The following is a 20,008-nucleotide window of genomic DNA, read 5'->3' on the forward strand; positions in this document are numbered from 1 at the left end:
ACCCAATCTAGTGTGACAGGTGTGATGGAGAACGGCCAATAAAAGCCGGCGCGGGGCGCCGCATGAAGCCGCCGGCTCTACCAATCGGCGGCCGAGCCCCGCTGTGGTTTGGTTCCTGGCTGCCACGCTCTCCGCTGCGCTCCCTTTGCGCCGTTGACCCTCTGTGCCCTTGGGCGAGGGGAAAGGGAAAAGGACACTCAGGGGAGGCCGGACCCCGCCGCTCTCTTCGGGAACGGCATTGTCTCTGCAGAACCTAATTACAGCAAACAAATACACCTCTGCAGTGTGGCGTTCAAATAACGTTCTGTTTTAAAAGACTGCACCCGTAGCTATCTATTAATGAGTTAATATGACGTCGATTGATTTTATCAATCGATTAATAAGCAGCCATTTTCTTAAAAACTTGAATTTTTTCTTGCATCAAGAGCATTGAACCTCTTCAAAGAAGGGCTAAATGTGTCACATTATGCTAAATTAAAAAGAAAAGTACATTATATTTTAGCATTATTTTGTGTCAGGAGTGTTAAGATTATTGTGGGTTTTCACATTATTATTAAACTTAGACATAATTAGAAAACATAATCAATTTGGTTGCTTAATAAAAAAATAAAAGTGGAAAGAATAAAATATGTGAAACGGAGAAGTTCACACCAAGAACTGTCAGTAGCGGCGTTTCCAGTGACCAGATAATTATGTAAATTGAAATTCAGGAAATAAATTTGCTTAATGGAAACACGAGAGGAAGAGGCCATATTTGAAATTAGCTAATTGCAATGGAGACACTTTCTTTAGCCTTTCATGAGTCACATGATGTGACCATTGGTACAAACCATGAAGAAGAAGACAACAGGAAGTAGTAGGATGATGGCACTGTATGTTTTTTAATGACTTACCACATAAACTTATTCAAGTGTAATTTTAATTGCATTTCTTATCCAAGTGTGAAATTGTAATGTAAACACAACTACTGAGTATGAATGCAGACTTTATCGTCGTGTTAAGACATTAGAAATTAGTTTTGGTTGAAACGTTAACGCTGTCGAGTGTTCGTATATCAAAGCAGAACCACATAAAGTGCATTTTTCATTCCACATACACTCTGTTTGGACCTTTTAACTTTCCTGCTATGCTGGCATAGTGCCGCCATCTTTATTTCTGTATCTATCTTTGCTTAAGGATGACCTGCAGCTCCCTCTGCTGGATGGCGACCAAACTACAACAGAAGTTCTAAACATCAATCAATTGGAACTCATTTTAATTCAATAAACCATTTGTTATTTGATTAATTGTTTGCATCCCTAACTGTACCAAATAACACGAAATAATCTGGGCTTAGGAAGAAACTCTTGGCTTTAGTCAACCACAGCTGATGAGATGCTTTTGTCTTTATTGTCATATTATCTCCTGGGATGGTGATGAGATGATTAATCATTTTCTTGCCGCATCCTCGCGTTTATAGCGCTCGCCCTGAGTTGGGGAAAACGGTATTATGGCCCAGGTAATTGGTGGAGGGCCATCACTCATAAGCAATTTAATTAATCTCATTAAAACACCCTCTCTGGCTGCGCAGCACCGTTTCTCGAGGACGGCCGCGACAGAAGGCGTTTTGACGAAATGGGCTTATCCATCCTGATGAGTGTCATATGCACAGATGATCTCCCAAGAGAGGCTGCGGCTGGAGAAAAGTTACACAGAAATCAATAGCAACAATTCCGCGAAAACCTCTGCCTGCTATTTTCAAATGCCACTCGGCGTGGTTGGGAGGGGACGTGCAGCGGTGAAAGGATGCTTTCTCATTGCTCAGCTGGAGATGGCTTTTGTCGAGCCTAAATTCTATTTGTACAAGATGGCTCCCCGGTTGCCTACCAAGATGCATGGCGTGGTGTGGATTAAGACCGAAAAAACGCAATCAATTCACCCAGCAGGAGATCTGGGGAAACGGATAAGATTCTCAACGTAAATCATAAAGTCCCCAATCTGGCAAGGATTAATGTACGTCTTGGCTCCTGCTCTCTCTCATTTTGTATGTGTGGGGGTTAAACTGGCACTTCATGCGGCCCATTACAATCAGGCTTTGTTTGGAAAGGCCCTCCGCCCCCATGAGGGCAGGATCTGACCACATTTTTCTACAAAAGTTAAAGAAATTTAGGAATGATGTAATCTCATGCATGTTTCATTAGCAGACAGATTAGCTTCAGATCGGGCTGCGCCAGAACAGAAACAGTTACAAACTTAATGACATCACTCATCTAGATGCACATTTTGTCCAGTTTTATGATTGATCAATCAAGTGGAAGGAAAATTATGCGGTTCTCATGTATCTTTTACAAAAAAACGTAACTTCCTTTGATATCCCTAAATAAAATCAAGTCCTACTAGAAACCTGCATCTAAAATATTTAGAATATCAAAAAAAATATTTTTAAATGTCTTTAAAAAAACGAGAACATTGTGTAGAAGTCACAAAGGCTTATGAGCTTGAAGAGGTAGAAAGTTGAGTGGAAGAAAAAAGTGTGGTAAATATTGAGTGCATGGAAATGACCGTACGCTTCAGAAGTCTGACATTTCTGTTTAAAATTTCTATTTTTATTAATCTTGCGTTGGATTTTGATTTTCTGATTTTGCCTTTCATTGTTTGTAATCATCAAAATTGAAATATTTCACTTTATGCAAAGAATCTATTAAATAGATTCTTTTTCTGAAAGGACTGACAAACATTCTTAAACTTTTTTAAACTTTCTTTTAGATGTATTTGTAATCTCAGGATAAATCCTGCACTTGTTCATTTCTAGTCAGATTATTTCTAGGCTGCAGTGTAATACAAGCCATGTAGGGGGTGCAAAAACACGTCGAACGGTTTAGAGTAAGTACATTCATGTAGAATATCCTAGACTTTAACCATTCTAAGACTTTTAAGTCGACATTCTCCAACTAATTAGACTGTGCTTGAGGTATAAGACTTTTTTGTTGGTGTGTCACATAAAATCAGAATAAAAACATTAATTTTATCGGTTAAACTGTGACAAAGCCTCATCCATAAAAAAGCACCTAAAACACAGATAAAGTAATGAGCCGCGTTTGCTAAACATGCAGCTCCGTCTTTGAAATGTTATATGCAATCACATAAGTGTCCGGGGGACACTTGACATCAGAGGAAAAAGGCCACAGTGGGGTGACCCTATTACCGTTTCCCTCTTTCATGTGCGCCGTGTTCAGATGATTGAGGTTAAAAATGGAAAAGCTGAACAAAAACGCCCACCAACAAACTTCCCTTTTCATGAGCCTTAAAAGACATCTTTTCATCTCTCATTTCATTTGGAGACCATTGATCAGACATCTTTCACAGATTGCTTCCAGACATCTATTCAGCCGCTCCGCTGCTGCTCAGCATGCCTCTATTTCATAGGTCTTAATGGCACAAGGTCTGACTGTTGTGCTTAGATTAAAACCTGAATCGCAATCACTTAAATCGCCCCGATAAGCACACGGAAAATGGTCTTTGTTGACATTCGTGAAAAGGAAGTCGACATCATTGTATCGTCCGCAGAGCGGAGGGACACAATTTTGCAATTTTTGGGAGGAAACGGCACGCCTTTTCCTCTTGCCTCATTCAGTAAAATTAGAAAATTTTTCTTCTTCAGCACACGAGCCAGAAAAAGGTCATGTCAGTCTTGTGACAAGAGTGACAGGTCTGGGGTATCATTACTGGGACTTGGAAGGTCTTTGTAAGCACCTTTGGTCACCTCAGGAGAATAGATCCCCATCGTGCTGCCGTCGGCCTAATGAGCACAGCCAGCCCCTAGTCTAATAAGCACAGGGCGATTGCTGCTGCCTTCCATCAGCCCTCTGCTCCGCTGGTACAACATCCCATAATAACTCAAACACATGGCACAAAGCGGTGAAACAACGGCGGATATCTTGTCGCGCGTCATTGCATCGCCTATAGACTCAGATTTTGGATTTTGCAGAATGTCGTCCTCAGCGCAGCGGAAATCATTGTGAATGGATTCTTTCAAGGTGTATGTTGATCCACATTCCTGCACTCAATAAGATCCTTTGACAGCTCGTCTGGGCAGGCTGCACGAAATAAAGGAAGGCATTCTCCACTTGGATGATATCAATAGGCAGCTACATGGGTCCAGCTGGCGAAAATTGTTTGGATGATCTGTTCAAGCTGCCTTTTTTCCACTTTCTCCAGTCAAATAGTTTTAATTCTTTAAAATAACTTCAGAGTAGTCTTTGAATCACATATTCGTGTGTGAATATAAACTCTTTAAAGCCAACTTCCATTTGTTTCCTGTCAGTATTGCTTTGAAGCGCCAAATGATCCTGGATAAAAAAAAAAGAGCAACAGGTTTGCAGCATTAAACGCTCTTTCATGTCGAGTTAGGAACAAATGTTAGCGCGCATCAACACAACTCGCAAAACACAGGTAGTGATCAGTGTGGGAAGTGATATAAGGTTGTTTTCAATTAACCTGCTGTTCATTCTGCAGCCAATCTGCAGCAAATCTCATCTTAAAACAGTTAACTGGTGCAATTTCTGTCCAGTTGAGTCAAGATTCAGTTTACATTAAGTCCAATTCAACTGAAACAATATAAAGACGTCAAACTTAGTTCATAATATCATGTCAGTTTGGTGAATGTTTTATTTTAGCATTGTCGACTATAATTGTTGACTTTGCAGGAATCCTGAGCAAGCATGAGGCGACAGTGGAGAGGAATCACTCCCTTTAAACAGAAATGAACAACCCAACTGGCTTTGGTTTTAAAACCAGAGCAGACTGAAAAAACACAAAAAACAGAAGCACAAAATCTAGAGATACCTTCAGCAGAAAAGGGAAACAAATGGTACATAATAGTTACTGGCAGCCAGAAGTTCTTTCTAGAAGAAAGAAAGTAATAAAAAAAGAGTTCAAATGGGTAATGGTACCAAATGTGTGCTAAGGACTAGCTCAGGAAAGATAAATAGCGTTAGCGAGTACTTTCACATCTGTCATTACCTTGATCCAGGTCAAGTGCAGAACCTCTAAGATAGAAGCAAAGAAGGGTAAACATTTTAAAATGAGGAGCAGGAAAGAAAATCTGCTTAGCACCGACCCGCTTACGGAAACTAGCCACAGGGCATAAACCATAAATATGTGCACGAGTAAGCCAGGATCATGGGATAAAGGCAAAACTGCTGTTGCTATGTAGCCTTTAGCTTATGCAGAGCATTTTGTGTAAGCTAACTCAGGATTGTGTCTGTTTTGGGCTGTTTTGTACCAGAGCGACACAAACCCCTTGGACAATTTTCCGACATCCGCTTTGGAGATGCGAAACTGGTCGATATACTGTATATAGTCTGGTCAAAAAATGTGAAGCTGTCTTTCTGTTGTCTAAAGCTTGGACAGTGATACCAAATCTACAAAAGCAGGAATCAAGGTGTTGAAATAATACAGTTACCCAGAAAGTTCAATTGCACAGAAGTAGCTGAATGTACGAAATTTGCTCCACACCAACGTGAGAATGCTAAGGTCATACTCCAACGTGGCGCTGCTAACAATGCTCCTACAGATTGTTGAATCATCTCCGCGGGGTGTCTCATAACAGTTTATGTGTTTTTCAGTAAATTATTGGTGGACAGATTTGCTCTTAGGCTTTGCAACAATTGAACCGCCTTTACACGCGATCCAAATCTGGGATTTGTGCCACTAGATGATTAACACCCTTTGGTCATGATTCAAAAACTAAAAAAGGAAAAAGGAAATAAATAGCTTGAAAACAAAAAAGTTTGAGGTAAGTTTTAAAAGGGCATTGAGCGCGTGTAGCTCGCGTCTGATGTGTTAGGTGTGATTTGTTTGGGTGGAAGTTGGAGAGTGGTTCGACGTTCGGGTGTTTTCTTGGTGGAAAGAGAGGGGGCATCTTTTTTTAACAGCAAACACGTTCGATTCCACAGTTATGTTTAAACTTTCACTTTGAGCCAAAGCTGTGAGTGTGATGTAAGTCCTTCCCTCGCTGTTACCTGAGTCAGGCTTGTTTATACACCAAGAAGCTTCTTATCCTCTTGACTGTTAAGACTACGCAAACATATGCATCACGCTATTGCCTAAAAACAGCTGAATGAAAAGCATGCAGTCTTTCATCAGTCTACCACCTCACTCAACACCGTTTATACCTGTGTCACAGTCAAATTGTGCTGAGAAGCACTCCCACATTTTCCTGTTTGAGTGGGTAGCATTTGGCCGCTGAGCCGCGGACATCTTCACACCCACCCTTCTTATCTTTTTCACTGGATATGCAGTAATGCCAGTTACCGTGTGAGTGGGCTGGTGCGGAAAAAGGGGGAAAGTTGGCCGCAGCGCCATTCGCCATCGGCCCACACAGAATTATTCCATGTGATGATATAAATCTTATTTAATGATGTGATAGCGGGCAGGTTCTGCCAGCCGCGATGAAAGGAAGCGAGGTGTCCGCCGCGTGCACCTGCAGAAGCAAAGACCTTTCAGGCAGTTGGATGTGTTCACGCACCCAGGAGGTCTATCTTCGCTAGAGAGGGTGAAAGCCATGTCCAGACTGTGCCTGTGTTTATAGCAGCCCCAACACCATCCGATAATTTGACTTTTTGAACACATGGTTGTCCTAGATTCTTATCTGCTGTATTAGTGAGCAGGCTACAACTCTGGAGGGAGAAAAAAACAGGAGGTCTGGTTTTCACCGTCTGCAAGCGGCTGATGGCAGATGATCCATTTTGCCTGCTGATAAATTGTGATTAGGTGATTAGGAGTTTGGAGGATGAAACTTGGGAGTTGGAGTTATTTTAGCACCAGTACAGCCGACACCCTTGGTTGATTAAATACCCATCTTGTCTCGTCCCTTGTCCTATTTTTAGCCTGGAAGCACTGAAACCTTGCAGATTTCTTCTGTTTTTAGCTTTTTTCATCCTCTTCCTCAGTCAGCCCTGGCCAGATTCATCTCCATTAGCATCACCGTCTTTTGATGATTTCATTCTTTAAGGAGAGTTATCCTTATCCAAAGTGCAGCTGTACAGGCATCCCTAAACCATTGCTTTATACTTACTTTTTTTATAGGTGCTTCCAAGTCCTACCGCTTTTATTTGGATGATTACTTGCTTTCTTTTTCAAAAGTTCCTACCTTCAGATTCAACTTTTTGTTTGTTTAGTATTCCAATAAACGCCCGACACTCTTTAATTACTTCTACTTGCAAATGTATTCAGTTTTGCTTTTCTTTCTTTCGTGTATAAATTTGGATTTCTTTCCCCCTCAAGTCCATATCTCAGGGCTATTGTTTCAGATGAGCTGAGTCCGGGTGATTTCACACCAAGCGTAACTCGTGTAGGTAATGATGACGGCGATGCTTTCAGTAACCACAACAGAAACATTCGCATAAAAAACCAGGACAGTGTCAACTAATTATGCTGCATTAGGATGTTGCACAGTAACTCCGCGCGAGCAGATCTACTTCATTAGTTGTTTATTTTTGCGTCGTGCGTTTTCTGCGGCTGCTTTATTGTGAAGCGAACAGAAAACAAAGGTAATAAGAGGACATGAGCACAGTGGAGGAATTATCCTGCAGCAGGTGCATCTTCTGGATATTTCTCTCAAGGCACACATGGAGGATTAGCTGCTTTACACCCACAGATGCACACACACACAAGTGTGAATCACTGCCTCTCACACTTGCACACACAACTTCACCGTTCGAGATATGTTGATGGAAAATGACGGATGTTTCATAAGCAAAACAAGGTTGTTTTTTTTTCATTATCTCAGCACCGATGCTGTTAGATTTGACTCAGCGTTACCGCATTGTCATGCAAGTGCTATATTCAAGCTGTAGTTACACAACTCAATCACTCTTATTGCATCTTAAAACCCAAAAATATCAATAAAGCACCCCCACTGCTTCAGCGTACCGCTGCTGGAGGAAGGGAAAAAAATGCTATGCTCTGTCAACCCAAATCCAGCTTTGGAAAGCTTCAACTCCCACCTCTCCAATTCAGCTTTCTCGACTCATCCTCCTCCTCACACTCCCACTCGCACTCATAATCCATAACGTTTTGTTTCGCTGCTACACCGATGACATCCAGCCGAATTTCCCACAGAAACCCGATGAGCCGAAAAGCTTCCTTTGCTCCCTTCGGTACAGGACATTCTGTGACAAGAACCAGCGAGAACGGAGAAGGTTTTCCTCCGATTAAAACACAACATACGTTCTTCCACCTGATGTGATTGATGGCTACTTTTGTTTATTCATTGGCTTTAATCTTAGTGGATTTCTGCTTCTTTATCTTCAGTTTCAAGGGAAATAACTGATTGTCAGGTGACCTGGGGGTTGGGAGTGACGTTTCTGGGAATAATACAATCAGGTTTATGTGTTTTCAAGCAAGTCATGCAAATGTCAGCAACTTAGGAACAGGAATTTTCTTCCTCCAGACTTTGATTTCAAAATAAAATTTACAATTCTCTCACTTCTTCTTTTATCACTGTCTTCCTTCCACTCAATGTTTTATTAAAATGCCTATATGCAGTATTCTGTTACCAGCCAGCTTCATTAGAAATAACCTTTTGTAGTTCATTGAGAACCTGTTAGGCAAGCATCACGTCAGCATTCTTCTGGTGTTGAGGCCACAGGAGAATGCACTTGGATCAGAAACTGGGGTAGCAGAGGGAATAATTAGAGTTAAATTGAAAATAAATGTCCTGTTTTTCACCAGGAACAGCTGGCTAACACGAATGCCAGCGCTTGTGAAAAAAGGATACATAAGCTAAATTAAATAAAATCACACCAAGAAGATGGCGGCTAATTTATGCTCCTGCCAATCGCTGAATATAATTCCAATAGCATGGTATAATATAATTACTGTATTTTTTTATTTAAATTGCTTGCAGTGTGTTTAAAGTTCTGTTTCTGAACTGAATTACTAATATAAATTACATTTTTGATGATATTTGTCTTTACTGAGATGCAACTATCAGTATTTAGCTTAATTAGCTGGTTTGTTTCAATTTGGCTATAAAACTGTGGGTTGTAGCACCACCCTGTGGTGACTGGCAGATATTGCAAAAAGGTTTTTTTCTCAGATTTTGTGGCGCCATCTATCTTTATTCATGGTAATTTAATAGGAAGTGGGAAAATGGAAAATTAGGGAAGACATGCAGCAATTATCGGGAATTGTCTCCATGTACAGGGCACTAACGCTACACGACAGAAACTTCATATTTAAAAAGCAAAACAGCTCTTGCTTAGAGAATTCAATTTACACAAATAATGAAGCAAAAGTCACATTTTTTCCAGGCTGGCATTAACACTGCAGCATAGCTAGCTTGTACAGGAAGCTAGAAAAAAATCACCATATGAAGCCAGTTGATGGTTACTTAAAAAATAAAGCAAATTAATACTTTTTTTTAGGGTTTTTTTAACTTGTGGTTGCTATTGCACAGACCGTTACTGTAGATTGTGCAGCTTTTGTTGTTACTTTAATTTTTACTTTTAATGAGTAAAAATTTGTCACTTGTTTGCTAACTAAGAAAGTTGCAAGTTCATTTGATTTCCATAATAAAGCTAGTCAAAGAAACCCCTTTTGCATTTATTTGTGTTTCAGGTGTGTAACAAAACAAACAAATCCATGTATAGATTATTCCCACTAAAATGATGAATAAATCTTTCCGCCGTGATGACAAAAGCCACAGTCGGGTATAAACTGAACCATTAGGAGGAAAATAATTATTAGGGGAGGTATTTTCCTGGTGTTGTGATTGCAGGGTCATTATGCTCTCCCTAATGAAACAAACCAGCGGAGAGCCTCCATCTCGACTGTAGCCGTTATCATCACCCTTCAGAGAATGTAAAAAGGAAAACACTTCAGCAGCAGGCTAATTAAAACCAGAGAGGTCTGGATGAGGAGGCCAAACAGCCCACACAGGTGGCGCGCGCATCAATGTGTGTGTGTAAGGCACTGCCCTGCATCATGTTTATGCATGGTCCGCGTGAGAGTGGGTGTGTGTGAGGAAGCAATTCATGCTTTATCTTCTGTTGTTATTACGAGTAGGTGTGTGTGAGAAGGAGGATGCGGAGTTCTCCGTTTGTTTTAATGGCGGCTGCCGTCTTCCTCGTCTCCAGCGCTGTCGGGAAGGACCCGGCTTTCATCTGACAGGACCCCACTCAAATAGGCCATTGGTGCTCCATAATTAGTTCAAATGTCGAAGTTGGTGAATAATTGATGATCGGGGACGAGCGGGGAGGAAGACATTTCACATCAACAGTTTTTTTTTTTCTCTCTTTTTTTAAAGGACAGCTGGTGCTGTGCGGTTCCCACCGCAGACATGAATCTCTGGTGTTGAGGCCACAAGAGGATGCACTCTGAGCGGAAACTGGGGTAGTAAAGGGAATAATTACAGAGCTAAACTGCGAAATAAATGTCTTGTTTTCACCGGGAACAGGCGGCCGAAGGGAATACAGACGCTTGTGAAAAACAGATACCTGAGCAAAAATAAAGCCAACCACACCAAGAAGACAGTAGCTAATTTATGCTGCTGCCAATCACTGAATATAATTGCAATAGCATGGTATAATAGCAGCTCAGGACTAGTCATTTTCCCCCTCCGGCTCTATCTCAGGTGCTTGGAGAGGTTTCCATCAGCTCCTGATTTTTCAAGAGAGACCTCTCAGACAGAAATGACAATGGACTTTCAATGGCTTATAATTATGCCACTTTCCTGCACAATTTCCTGCCCGTCATTTGCATTAAGACTCATGCGGGTGAAAGTGAGCCACACGCTGCTCTGCTAAAGGCCCTCGGATCGGCCCCATGCCTCAAATTACCAGGTGCTCTAACGCTTCTTGGAACGTGTCTGCTCCCCCTGCCGCCGCTGTCCTAAAGTTATCCGACTCTGTTAATTGGATGGATGACGTCCAGAGCGTGTGACCGCGTGAGGATCGCAGAGAGAGAGGCAGGCGCCTCGGATTTGTGCCACGGAAACCAGCGTTCGCCGTTTCCTCTCTCCAAGGTTATTCAACATTGCATCTTGTGTTCTCAAAAAACTAAAATCCTTTAAAAAAATAAATAAAAAATGATACTGAATGTGTTGGTGATCCGTGTTGGATCGGGGGCCAAATGTAACACTGCCATCTAGCGGATGTGTTGGGAAAAATACTGCTTAACAGTTGGGGAAGAAAATGAGTTCATGCTTAGAAATAAAAATCTGAATTGTCTAGCAGGTGTTTGTACCTGACATTTGGGAGCAGTTTGGTTTATTTAAGGGTGAATACATATAAAAACACACCAGGTGATTCTAAAAATATTGAAAACTTTACAAAAATGTGTTTATTTGCCATAAGAAATCCTTCCTTTCTTTTGTTTAGTAACTAATTAAGTTAAATCTGCTGCCTCAGCTGCTCTAGTAATCATGTGACGACGGCTCAGATTATATTATGTGAGGGATGTAAGTTTTTTTTTTTGTATCTATATGAAGCATTTTCCACATTCTTCCACATGCAGTCAGCAGATTGGGCGATGCTTTCCTTTCAGATGGCTCTTAATTCTGGGATTTGTTGCTCTCTGAAGCGGCTCTCGTTTCCCCCCCTTCGTTCTCTGCGGATCTTCGCGCAGTAGGCGTCTCTCGTAGCGTTTTGAGAGGTAGCTGAAAATAAATCACCGCCCTCCCACCAGTACGCAAGCATGTCCAGATGGTGGAGTTTTCACTGACGTCCCCCCGCTGAATTTCCCCCCATTGTCTTCCTCTCTAAAATTAGAAGGCAATACTTGGTTGAAAAGCGCTGCGTCTGCTCAGATGGCGGTGGTTAATTATCAGGAACTGGATTTATGTGCCGCCCACAAGTGAGCCGTAAAGGCTGAATCGTTAGAGTTTAGCAGAGAACCCTGAAGAGTTTAAATGTTGGGGTTAACTTTCAGAGTCCTTTGCTTAATGTAAATAAAATTCATGAAGCAGGAAGATGCATGAATCTGTTTTATGTCATTATCCTTGTTTTTTGTCGTGACAAGTTTTGATTTTCTTACATGGAAATAAGGTATCCAGCTTATTTTTATGCAATAACATCTCATTTATTTCATTATCTTGACATAATGAGTTTGTTTTGACTCAGACTTCATTTTAATGGATGGATAATGAAATCCAAGGCTTGTTTTTACAGCGTTAACAGCTTAATGATGTCTTGATATGAAGGCGTGATGCTCTGAGGGTTTCAGTATCTGCTTTCTTCATCATTGTTCTGGTTGAGGCGTTCAAGGTTTCCCCCAGAAAACCTGCTAAACCCAGAGGTCGGGGCAATCTGCAGGTTGCTGAGTTTTTGAGTTAATGTTTAAAGTTGACAGGAAATGTTAAAATATCACTTTATTATCGTGTGCTATTAGAACATTAATACTTGAACATCAACTATAAAGTCTTAAAAAATGCAAACATTATTTTAAAAACTTCAATAAGCAGTGCTAAGCCTGGTGGGGGCACAAGTAAAGCCTGCTGGCCGGCCAGGCTTAGAATACACTGAGGGAGTCCCTGGGCGTTGCTGTTTGGACAATTAACCCCCTGACAGGATTTTTGCTCTATTTGTTAAACTTTTGAACAGCTGTTAAGATGAAACTACGTTGTACTTTTGTGTAAAAATTGATAGCCATCAGTGAAACAGATGTAAAACAAGTTCTCAACCAAAATTAAGATTACACCACTTTCTTAATTCTTATGACCAGTAGAGCCTTTTATATTTCAACACTTTTTGCAGAAAGCAAAATCTAGGCTTTCCAGAACTGCAGGAACCAAAAAAATCTCCTTTTTCCATCTCTTCATGTTGGTCAATAGAAGAAAATGGGAAACAATGGCTGTCAATTTTGCATGTTTTTATTTGGGCTCCCAATACATAAGGTTTTGTTCATCAATACAGTCTGCTTTGGATTTTAATACAATGGAGTCGTTTGGACTGATGCAGTAACCAACACTTCTGAACTACAGTCCTATATACACAACTTTAGAGATCTGTATTTTCAGATGGTTAATAACATTTATCATACTGAATAGCGATTGACTAGAACAATCACGAGATTTTTTTTTTTTGTTTTAATTTTAGCTGCTATGTTTTCAATGCACATCCACAGCAGTGTTAGCTTCGTCTGTAGCTCTGAAATGAGTGCTCACCAGGTTCTGGTAGGCCTTTAAATAGCAAATAAATCGGGCCTCCCATTTGTTCTGCACTCTGTAATGTTAGCAGACCATTTTTCTCTGGATCAGATACAAAAGTTTGATCCATCCTCCCCCACCGCACCGGAGGGAGGCTCTCTCTCTTTTATCAAAAAATGTGTAAGACCTGAGATTTCTGTGGAACAAAACTGAAGGACAACAAAAAAATTAAGTGTAAACTGTCACAAAGGCAGCAAAATGTCAGCCATTTTTCTTCTTCCTTCCTTTTCCTCTTTTTGTGACTTAAAACGTGCACATTAAAATAACGTTTAAAGGAATTATTTTCCAGCTGCATTCCTAAAACAACTTTTACATGGTTTTTTTTTCTTTTGTGTTGCGAGGAATTAATACACAGCTCTATAGTTTGATAGGAATCATCAATAATCAGTGTGTAGACACAACTGAGGGTGATGCAGATAACTTAAGACGGATAAATTTCACTTTTTAAACTCTATAAAACCTCATCCTAGATAAATCTAGGGACTCACAGTTACAAGTTCATTCCTTGGGCACTTAGTAAAGAGTCCAGCATGTCAAAAGTGTTTTTGTAGTCAGTGTGTTGGCCGTTGGACAGCAGCACGCCGTTCGTCCCGTCGTGGAGCTCCATCGCTCTCTGGCCGCCGTCCGACGGGTAGTGAGCCGAGCCGACGCCTCCTTTGGAGGACCTGCTGCTCTTGGAGGACGAGTGGTGGTGGTGGTGGTTGTTGTGGCCGCCAGAGTCGGCATGCTGTCTCTTACGGGACGAGCCGGAGGAGCTGCTGTCGTTAAAATGGCCGCCAGAAGCTCGGACAGAGAAGGCGGCGCCGTCGGCCGTCACCCTGCTGTTCCCGCCGATGGAGTACGAGTGGGAGTGGCTGTGTTTGGAGTGGCGGTGTCCACCGTGCTCTTTGTGCTTGTCCTTCCCCGACAGAGTGGCGCCCTGATCCGAAGAAACCTTGATTCTCATTTTGAACTCCTCGCCTGTGACAGAGCCGTTCTCGGCGTAGGAAGAGGCGAGCCGGGGCTTCTTTGAGCTCACCTTCTCCCGCCTGCCGTCACCCGACTGGCCGGCCTGCGGCTGCTGCTGCTGCTGGGAGCGTCTCTTGTGGTGGTGCGAGGAGACGGCCGGGGGAGCATAAACGTCGGCGCCAAGCTCCTCCTTGACGCCGTTCTGCAAGGCCAGCTCCCCTGCTTGCTTCACCCTGTACTTCTCCAGAGTCAAGACTTTCTGCGGCCGTGAAAAGGAAGCGGCGCCCAGCGGCTCGTGGTCACTGCTGGAGCCGGCGGCTGTGGCTTTGTGTTTGTGTTTGACTAGCGTGAAGTCTGAGTGGGCAGGCTGGGAGAACTGGTCGCTGAGCTGCTGGTACATGGGGTAAGAGGCGGCTATGGAGCTCAGGCTGGACATTTCTGAGGAGTTTGACGAGGAGGTGGAGGGGAAGAAGGAGTTGGTTACACCAGGAAGGCCGTCTAAGGACGTTCCCTGGAAGGCACTCTCCACAGCCGAGCCTTCAGTCTTTGGTTTCTTTGCTGCTTGAATGGCCTGCAGAGGGACAGATCAGAGCATTGTGAATAAACGCATCATTGTAGGTCATGTAGGTGGATCATTCTGAACTTACCCTCCAGTTTCGTATCCTCTTCAGCTTGCTGGGCGTCCTCTCCAGAATCTGAAGGAACTCATGGGTGAGCTCTGGAAGCAACAAAAAGGACAAACTATTACATCTGCAATAATTTGATACACAACAGACTCTATTTCAGGGTTCTCTGTTCTTTTACAACAATTTCAATTTGCAGGAGATATTTCTACAGATGTCTGTGGGACCAGGAAAATGGAGAATAGATGGTTCGATGAACTGATGGATAAGTAGATGGATGGATGTTTTGTAAAATATATGGAAAAACAACCCAACTGAGAGATGCGTGGTTCGTTTCTCATCCTTAAATTAAATTCTAGACTGCAATCACAATGGTTTTACATTCTCACCATCTAGCAGCTGTAGCGTTACGGTGCGGTCCACATACTCCCACCAGTGTTTCCCGTCTGTGGACACCGGGATCTCCCAATTGGACCACTTGCAGGCCAGGTGGATGCAGACACATGCAACCACTGTTGGCCTGTACTGCAGGCAGAAGGTGGTGAGGTGCAAACTGCAAGAAGAGACATGACACACCCCAGAGATACATCACTGTGTCCAGAAAAGATCACCCAGCTCATTCAACAAACAGCGACTAAGTATCAACATCCATTTTCAATTATCATCTTACCTTCTAGAACTGGAAAATGTTTAAAAACATCTATGACATGGTGTTAAAAATCTGGGAGTTTATTGTAATAAAGTCTTCATTGCAGATAGTATGAACCAGGAATACTGTCTTTCATGTCATTTTGTTTATGCACACATTCAAAAGTTAGCTACCAGAATGCGGTGATACAGGAAATTAAATAGGGAACAAATAAGCTAAATGGGCTGAGTACTTCCACCTGCCACAGCTGGCTACCATAGAAACTGTGGATACGGACCAGTGGAGAGACACTGCTGAACATCAAGTCCTCTTGAAGGGAAAAAGATTCTTCTGCTGCTTCTCTCAACTGGTTTTTGGTCTCTTCCTGACAATTTAAGGTTTAAAGCCTTAATTTGTGTGAAATCGGTTGCTTTTTCTGTACGCGTTTCTCCATTTCAGGCCGAAAATAACCAAAAAGCTATATAGCACATGGTAAGTAATTAAATAATGGCCGTTATTTCTGTTAATACTTTCTGCAATGAGGTAGACAACATATTAAAAGTAGGAATTACTCAAGGTTTTTAAGATTATTAAACATTTCCCCCCTCTTTTAACATACAAATAAGTAAAAATTCTAAATATAAAACTATGTTTTAAAAAATTAGCAAAGAGCACAAAGCACAAATCTTATGTCTAAGAAACACATATGGTTGACTTAATGTTTTACAGAGTTAGAACTTCCCCCAGTTATTTGTTGGCACCCTTGGTAGAAATGGAAAAACCTTAAACAGATTAATCTTTAACAGCAAAATGTTTTTGGTAAACATTTAAAAATGACAAAATAATCAAATATGTCATTAAAAGATACCGACCCAACAGCATAGCAAATCCTCCACCTTAACCAAGAGTGAACTGGTAGAAATACATCTTAACTAAATATTTACACCAAAATTATGTACATTTACATTTAAATTTAATGGGACACGCTTCAGTCTGTTCAAAATAATCTCTAAATTTGGATTTTATATTAATGTACTCAAATTAAAAACTGGATTTCTTTGTTTTTCAGTGCAAGATTAAGTCACTGCAGCCAAATATTTATTTTAAAGCAAACATCCAATTAAAAAAAAGATGGGCACTGATATTTTTTGATTATCAAGTATTTTAGAACAAACACTAGAAACCTTGAAAGACTCTTCAAATTCAACTATTTAAAGCATAAACCGAAGGTCAATACAGATGTTTTTAACTTATTTATCACCTGGTTTATTTATTCACTTTTATTCATTTAATTATATATGTTGTTTTAATAAGAGGTTGTATTAGTTTGCATGCAAATTGAAGTGACCTGCTGCTACCAACACTGCCACCAGATGGCAGTAGTAAAAAAAGAGGATGTTTCATCTCATGCTTTCATTATTTAAATGTTCTGCCTTTTTCGTACGTTTGTTCGGTTTTTCTTCCATGTATTTATACAATGAGTACAAATGGGGTTTTAAGTTAAAAAAAAGAAGAAGAAAAAAGAATCTTTTAGCTTGCAGTATAGTTTGTCGTTTCTGTAAAACGATGGGTAAAAAAATAATTAAAAAATACAGAAAAAAATTAAAAATTAAAAGAAAAAAACTGAACTGTACTTACCAAGAAACTCTATAAGTTAAAGAATCTTTAGCGGCAATCTATATTCAGGCTACCGTTTGTGTTTTTTAGACATGTGCACTCGGTACCAAACAACCCTGAGAGGCAAACAGCAACACTACACTCCACACTGTGCATTCAACCCCTCTGTGCCAACACTGAGCCCCTGTACAATACACCGCACACAGCAGCCTGGCCGGTACTTCCCAGCGTGGGGGTTCCCAGGGTCCAGGCTGCACGCAGGGCGTTGGACACAGGAAGGGGGACCCTGCAGGACAGGAAGCCATAGTGTGCCATTACAGTGCAAGAATGGGAACAGGATAATAACCTGTTGGTAGCCATGAAATAGGAAGTCTGTGCCAAATCCTTGCTTGCTGTAAAAGAAGAGAGAAAGATGCGTTAAAACTCTTTTATATAACAAGCTTTACATCACAACATGCACGCTGTAGTTTGGGAATCCATGAAACAAAAAAATAAATAAAATAAAAGGTCCCTTTAGCTCAAATAAACTTGATTTACTGTAAATCTTTGAAAGAAAAAATGGCAATACCTCGCACTAGCTGGGAACACCTCACAACATCTGTGTGAGGATGATCAACTGTAATTTCAAAACCTGTAACCAACATAAAAAGAAACATGTTGATGTGAAACAAAACAACAAAAAATAAATAAACAGTGACTCGATGCAAACTTTAAAACGAGGTGGATTTCTCACCCAGCGTTTGCAGCACTATCGTTTCCAGGGCTACAAGCTCTTGTGCCAGCAGTTGGAATGCCTGAAAAAATAAAAAGAAAGAAAAGCAAAATGTGCATCTTATTCTGCATGTACTATCAAAGTCAAAGCAAGGTAATGTTTTAGAGCAGTCAAATTAAAGCACAAAGTTGTGTGTTTGAGAGAAAACTTGAATAAAAATATATGTATATAGTTGGCAAAGAAGAATTTGGAGTTACATTCCCTAGAAAAATCTGTGAATACGGAACTGCAAATGTTCTAATTACAGAAAGGCTGGATGAACTCAGTTCAGCAGCCACAGTGGGGGTTTTCTCCCATCTATGTCAATAGTTTACAGAGAGCAAACAAAGCATGAAAAGAATCTCACAATACCAATCAGGAGAAGAGTTCAAACAATTCCACTGCAATACAAAAAAGATGGACTCAAACTGGTATGCCAAGATGGTGAAGTATCAGCTGTTTACTGATTAGGACTGGCTTTGATCTAGGACAGTGTTTCTCAATCCTGGTCCTCACCGCCCCCCTGCCCTGCATGTTTTAGGTGTTTCCTTTCTGCCATACACCTTAATTGTATCTCTGGGTGATTAACAGGTTTCTGCAGCACTTGATGGTGATGCAATCATTTTAATCAGCTGTTCTGGAATAAAGGCACATCTAAAACATGCGGAGCAGGGGGGGGGGAGGGTTGAGAAACACTGCTCTAGAACATTCCTCTGTTCTAAATATATCTAGACTGGAGTAGGGATGAAAAGCAAACACTTTTTCTTACAAAGGCTTGTATTTTTCACCACAAAGCAAAAATGACATCAGCCACACGGTCACAGCCTTTTACTTTCTCTTGGTTAAAATGATTTTGAAACACTGGATTGCCTTAGAGTAACACCATAGAGATCCAGCCAAAACCAAAATCAATTCTTCAATATTGGATTACTTACACTGCTTTTAGTGTCAGGGACGGGGTCCTGCGGGTTAATGAAGGCTTGGGCTATTTTAATGACGTGCTCCAGCTTCCTGGGCTGCTCCTCCACTTTGGCTGCCAGGAATAACGTCGTCTGGGAAATTATCTGTTAATGACGATGGAAACAGCGTTAATTACTCCTATTAACGTACAAGTCTGCGTTAATAGCAGGCGAACTGCTGTTGTACTTACATTTCTGTTGAATTTGGTGAACGAGTGGATCATATAAAACCTATGCATATAAACTATAGCGGTGTTGATTATTAGTTGAGACCTGTATGAGGAGTTAAGGAAGAAAGGAGGATGACGTAGAGGAAACCAGCGTTTAGCCAGAAATTTCGACCCAGGAAAACGACTGACGTAACATTAGCTAAATCAGGGGGGAAACTGGTGCTTAAGCCTCCACCTCCTGGTGGATTATATGTCTATTTCTAAAGTACTGTTGGCTGTTAATGATATATATAAAACGTGTCGATGCTAACAATAGAAACCGAACCAGACTAAACAATAGCTAAGCTAATTACAGGCCTGTGCTACTCTGGTGACTCGTAAACATCAATATATCCTGGTTTGATCACATCTTTTCTTAGTTATAAATACATATTTGTTACTGAAAGAGTAGAAACCGTTGAGAAAAACCAAGTAAGAGAAGCTGTAAGCTCACGGTAACCGCATCTAACCGGTTAGCCGCTGCCCTCACAAAGGATACACGTTGAGTCTTTGGCCGATGTCCTGGATCAGATTAGCGGCCTGCTGCCTGTAGGAGAGCTCCTTGTCCGCCTCTATCCCGCAGCGTCGAGACGGGGTGTTTTCCAGCTGCTCCCGGGTAAACAGCCATTTCGTAGAGGGTCCCCGGTGCACCGCCATTACGCTCCCACGGCCAAGCCCGACGGTGTTAGCACCGGGAGGGAGCGAGGCGACCGGAGCACCGGAATGACGTAACGAGAAGCCGAGTGTGAAGCCGGGAAATTGTGCATTTCTGCAACAGCGACACCAGTGGTCGGTGGAGCAAATTACAACAAGAAAACATAAAAATACATTTTGCTTTAATTTATTCAATTATGGAAGATTAAAAGCACTGGAAAAATATAAAGTGACCTTTTAGAAAAAAATAATAAAGTCAAGTAAATTACTAAACTAAGAGTAAATCTGTATTTGGTTAAAAATACTGATCAAAACATCTGATTTGATATTTCAAAACAACCAGACAAAAATATTAAAATATTTGCAAATTCTTGTCTTAAAGTATAAAATGAAAAAGATATATCATCAATAGCAAATTAAGGTTGAAGAA

The 20,008-nt window shown here is 41.2% G+C and overlaps 2 protein-coding genes across 3 annotated transcripts in view; one reads left to right on the forward strand and one right to left on the reverse strand.

Annotated features, from left to right (window-relative positions):
• zranb3 (zinc finger, RAN-binding domain containing 3) overlaps positions 1–11,953 on the forward strand; it is a 98,841-nt gene extending 86,888 nt beyond the window's left edge. Inside the window, exon 23 of the mRNA XM_008428541.2 lies at positions 10,292–11,953. The gene's annotated coding sequence lies outside the window, so the exon portion shown is untranslated. The remainder of the gene's footprint in view (positions 1–10,291) is intronic.
• An 882-nt stretch (positions 11,954–12,835) lies between these two features.
• Positions 12,836–19,793, reverse strand: ccnt2b (cyclin T2b). 2 transcript variants are annotated; one of them, XM_008428588.2, is made up of 9 exons: positions 19,424–19,774; positions 18,907–18,988; positions 18,692–18,820; positions 17,739–17,799; positions 17,574–17,636; positions 17,352–17,397; positions 15,150–15,313; positions 14,785–14,855; positions 12,836–14,708 (listed from the first exon to the last, which is right to left on the reverse strand). In XM_008428588.2, the coding sequence occupies exons 1-9, from the start codon at positions 19,579–19,581 to the stop codon at positions 13,680–13,682; spliced, it is 1,803 nt and encodes a 600-aa protein (XP_008426810.1). In that variant the 5' UTR covers positions 19,582–19,774; the 3' UTR covers positions 12,836–13,679. The 2 variants fall into 2 exon arrangements, 1 of the variants encoding a protein (XP_008426810.1); XR_535449.2 differs by lacking the exons at positions 12,836–14,708; positions 14,785–14,855 and having other exon boundaries at positions 15,225–15,313; positions 17,027–17,397; positions 19,424–19,793.
• Between the last annotated feature and the right edge of the window lie 215 nt (positions 19,794–20,008).

This window comes from Poecilia reticulata, linkage group LG2, assembly GCF_000633615.1.
Source record: "Poecilia reticulata strain Guanapo linkage group LG2, Guppy_female_1.0+MT, whole genome shotgun sequence".
In the NCBI taxonomy this organism is placed as follows: domain Eukaryota; kingdom Metazoa; phylum Chordata; class Actinopteri; order Cyprinodontiformes; family Poeciliidae; genus Poecilia; species Poecilia reticulata.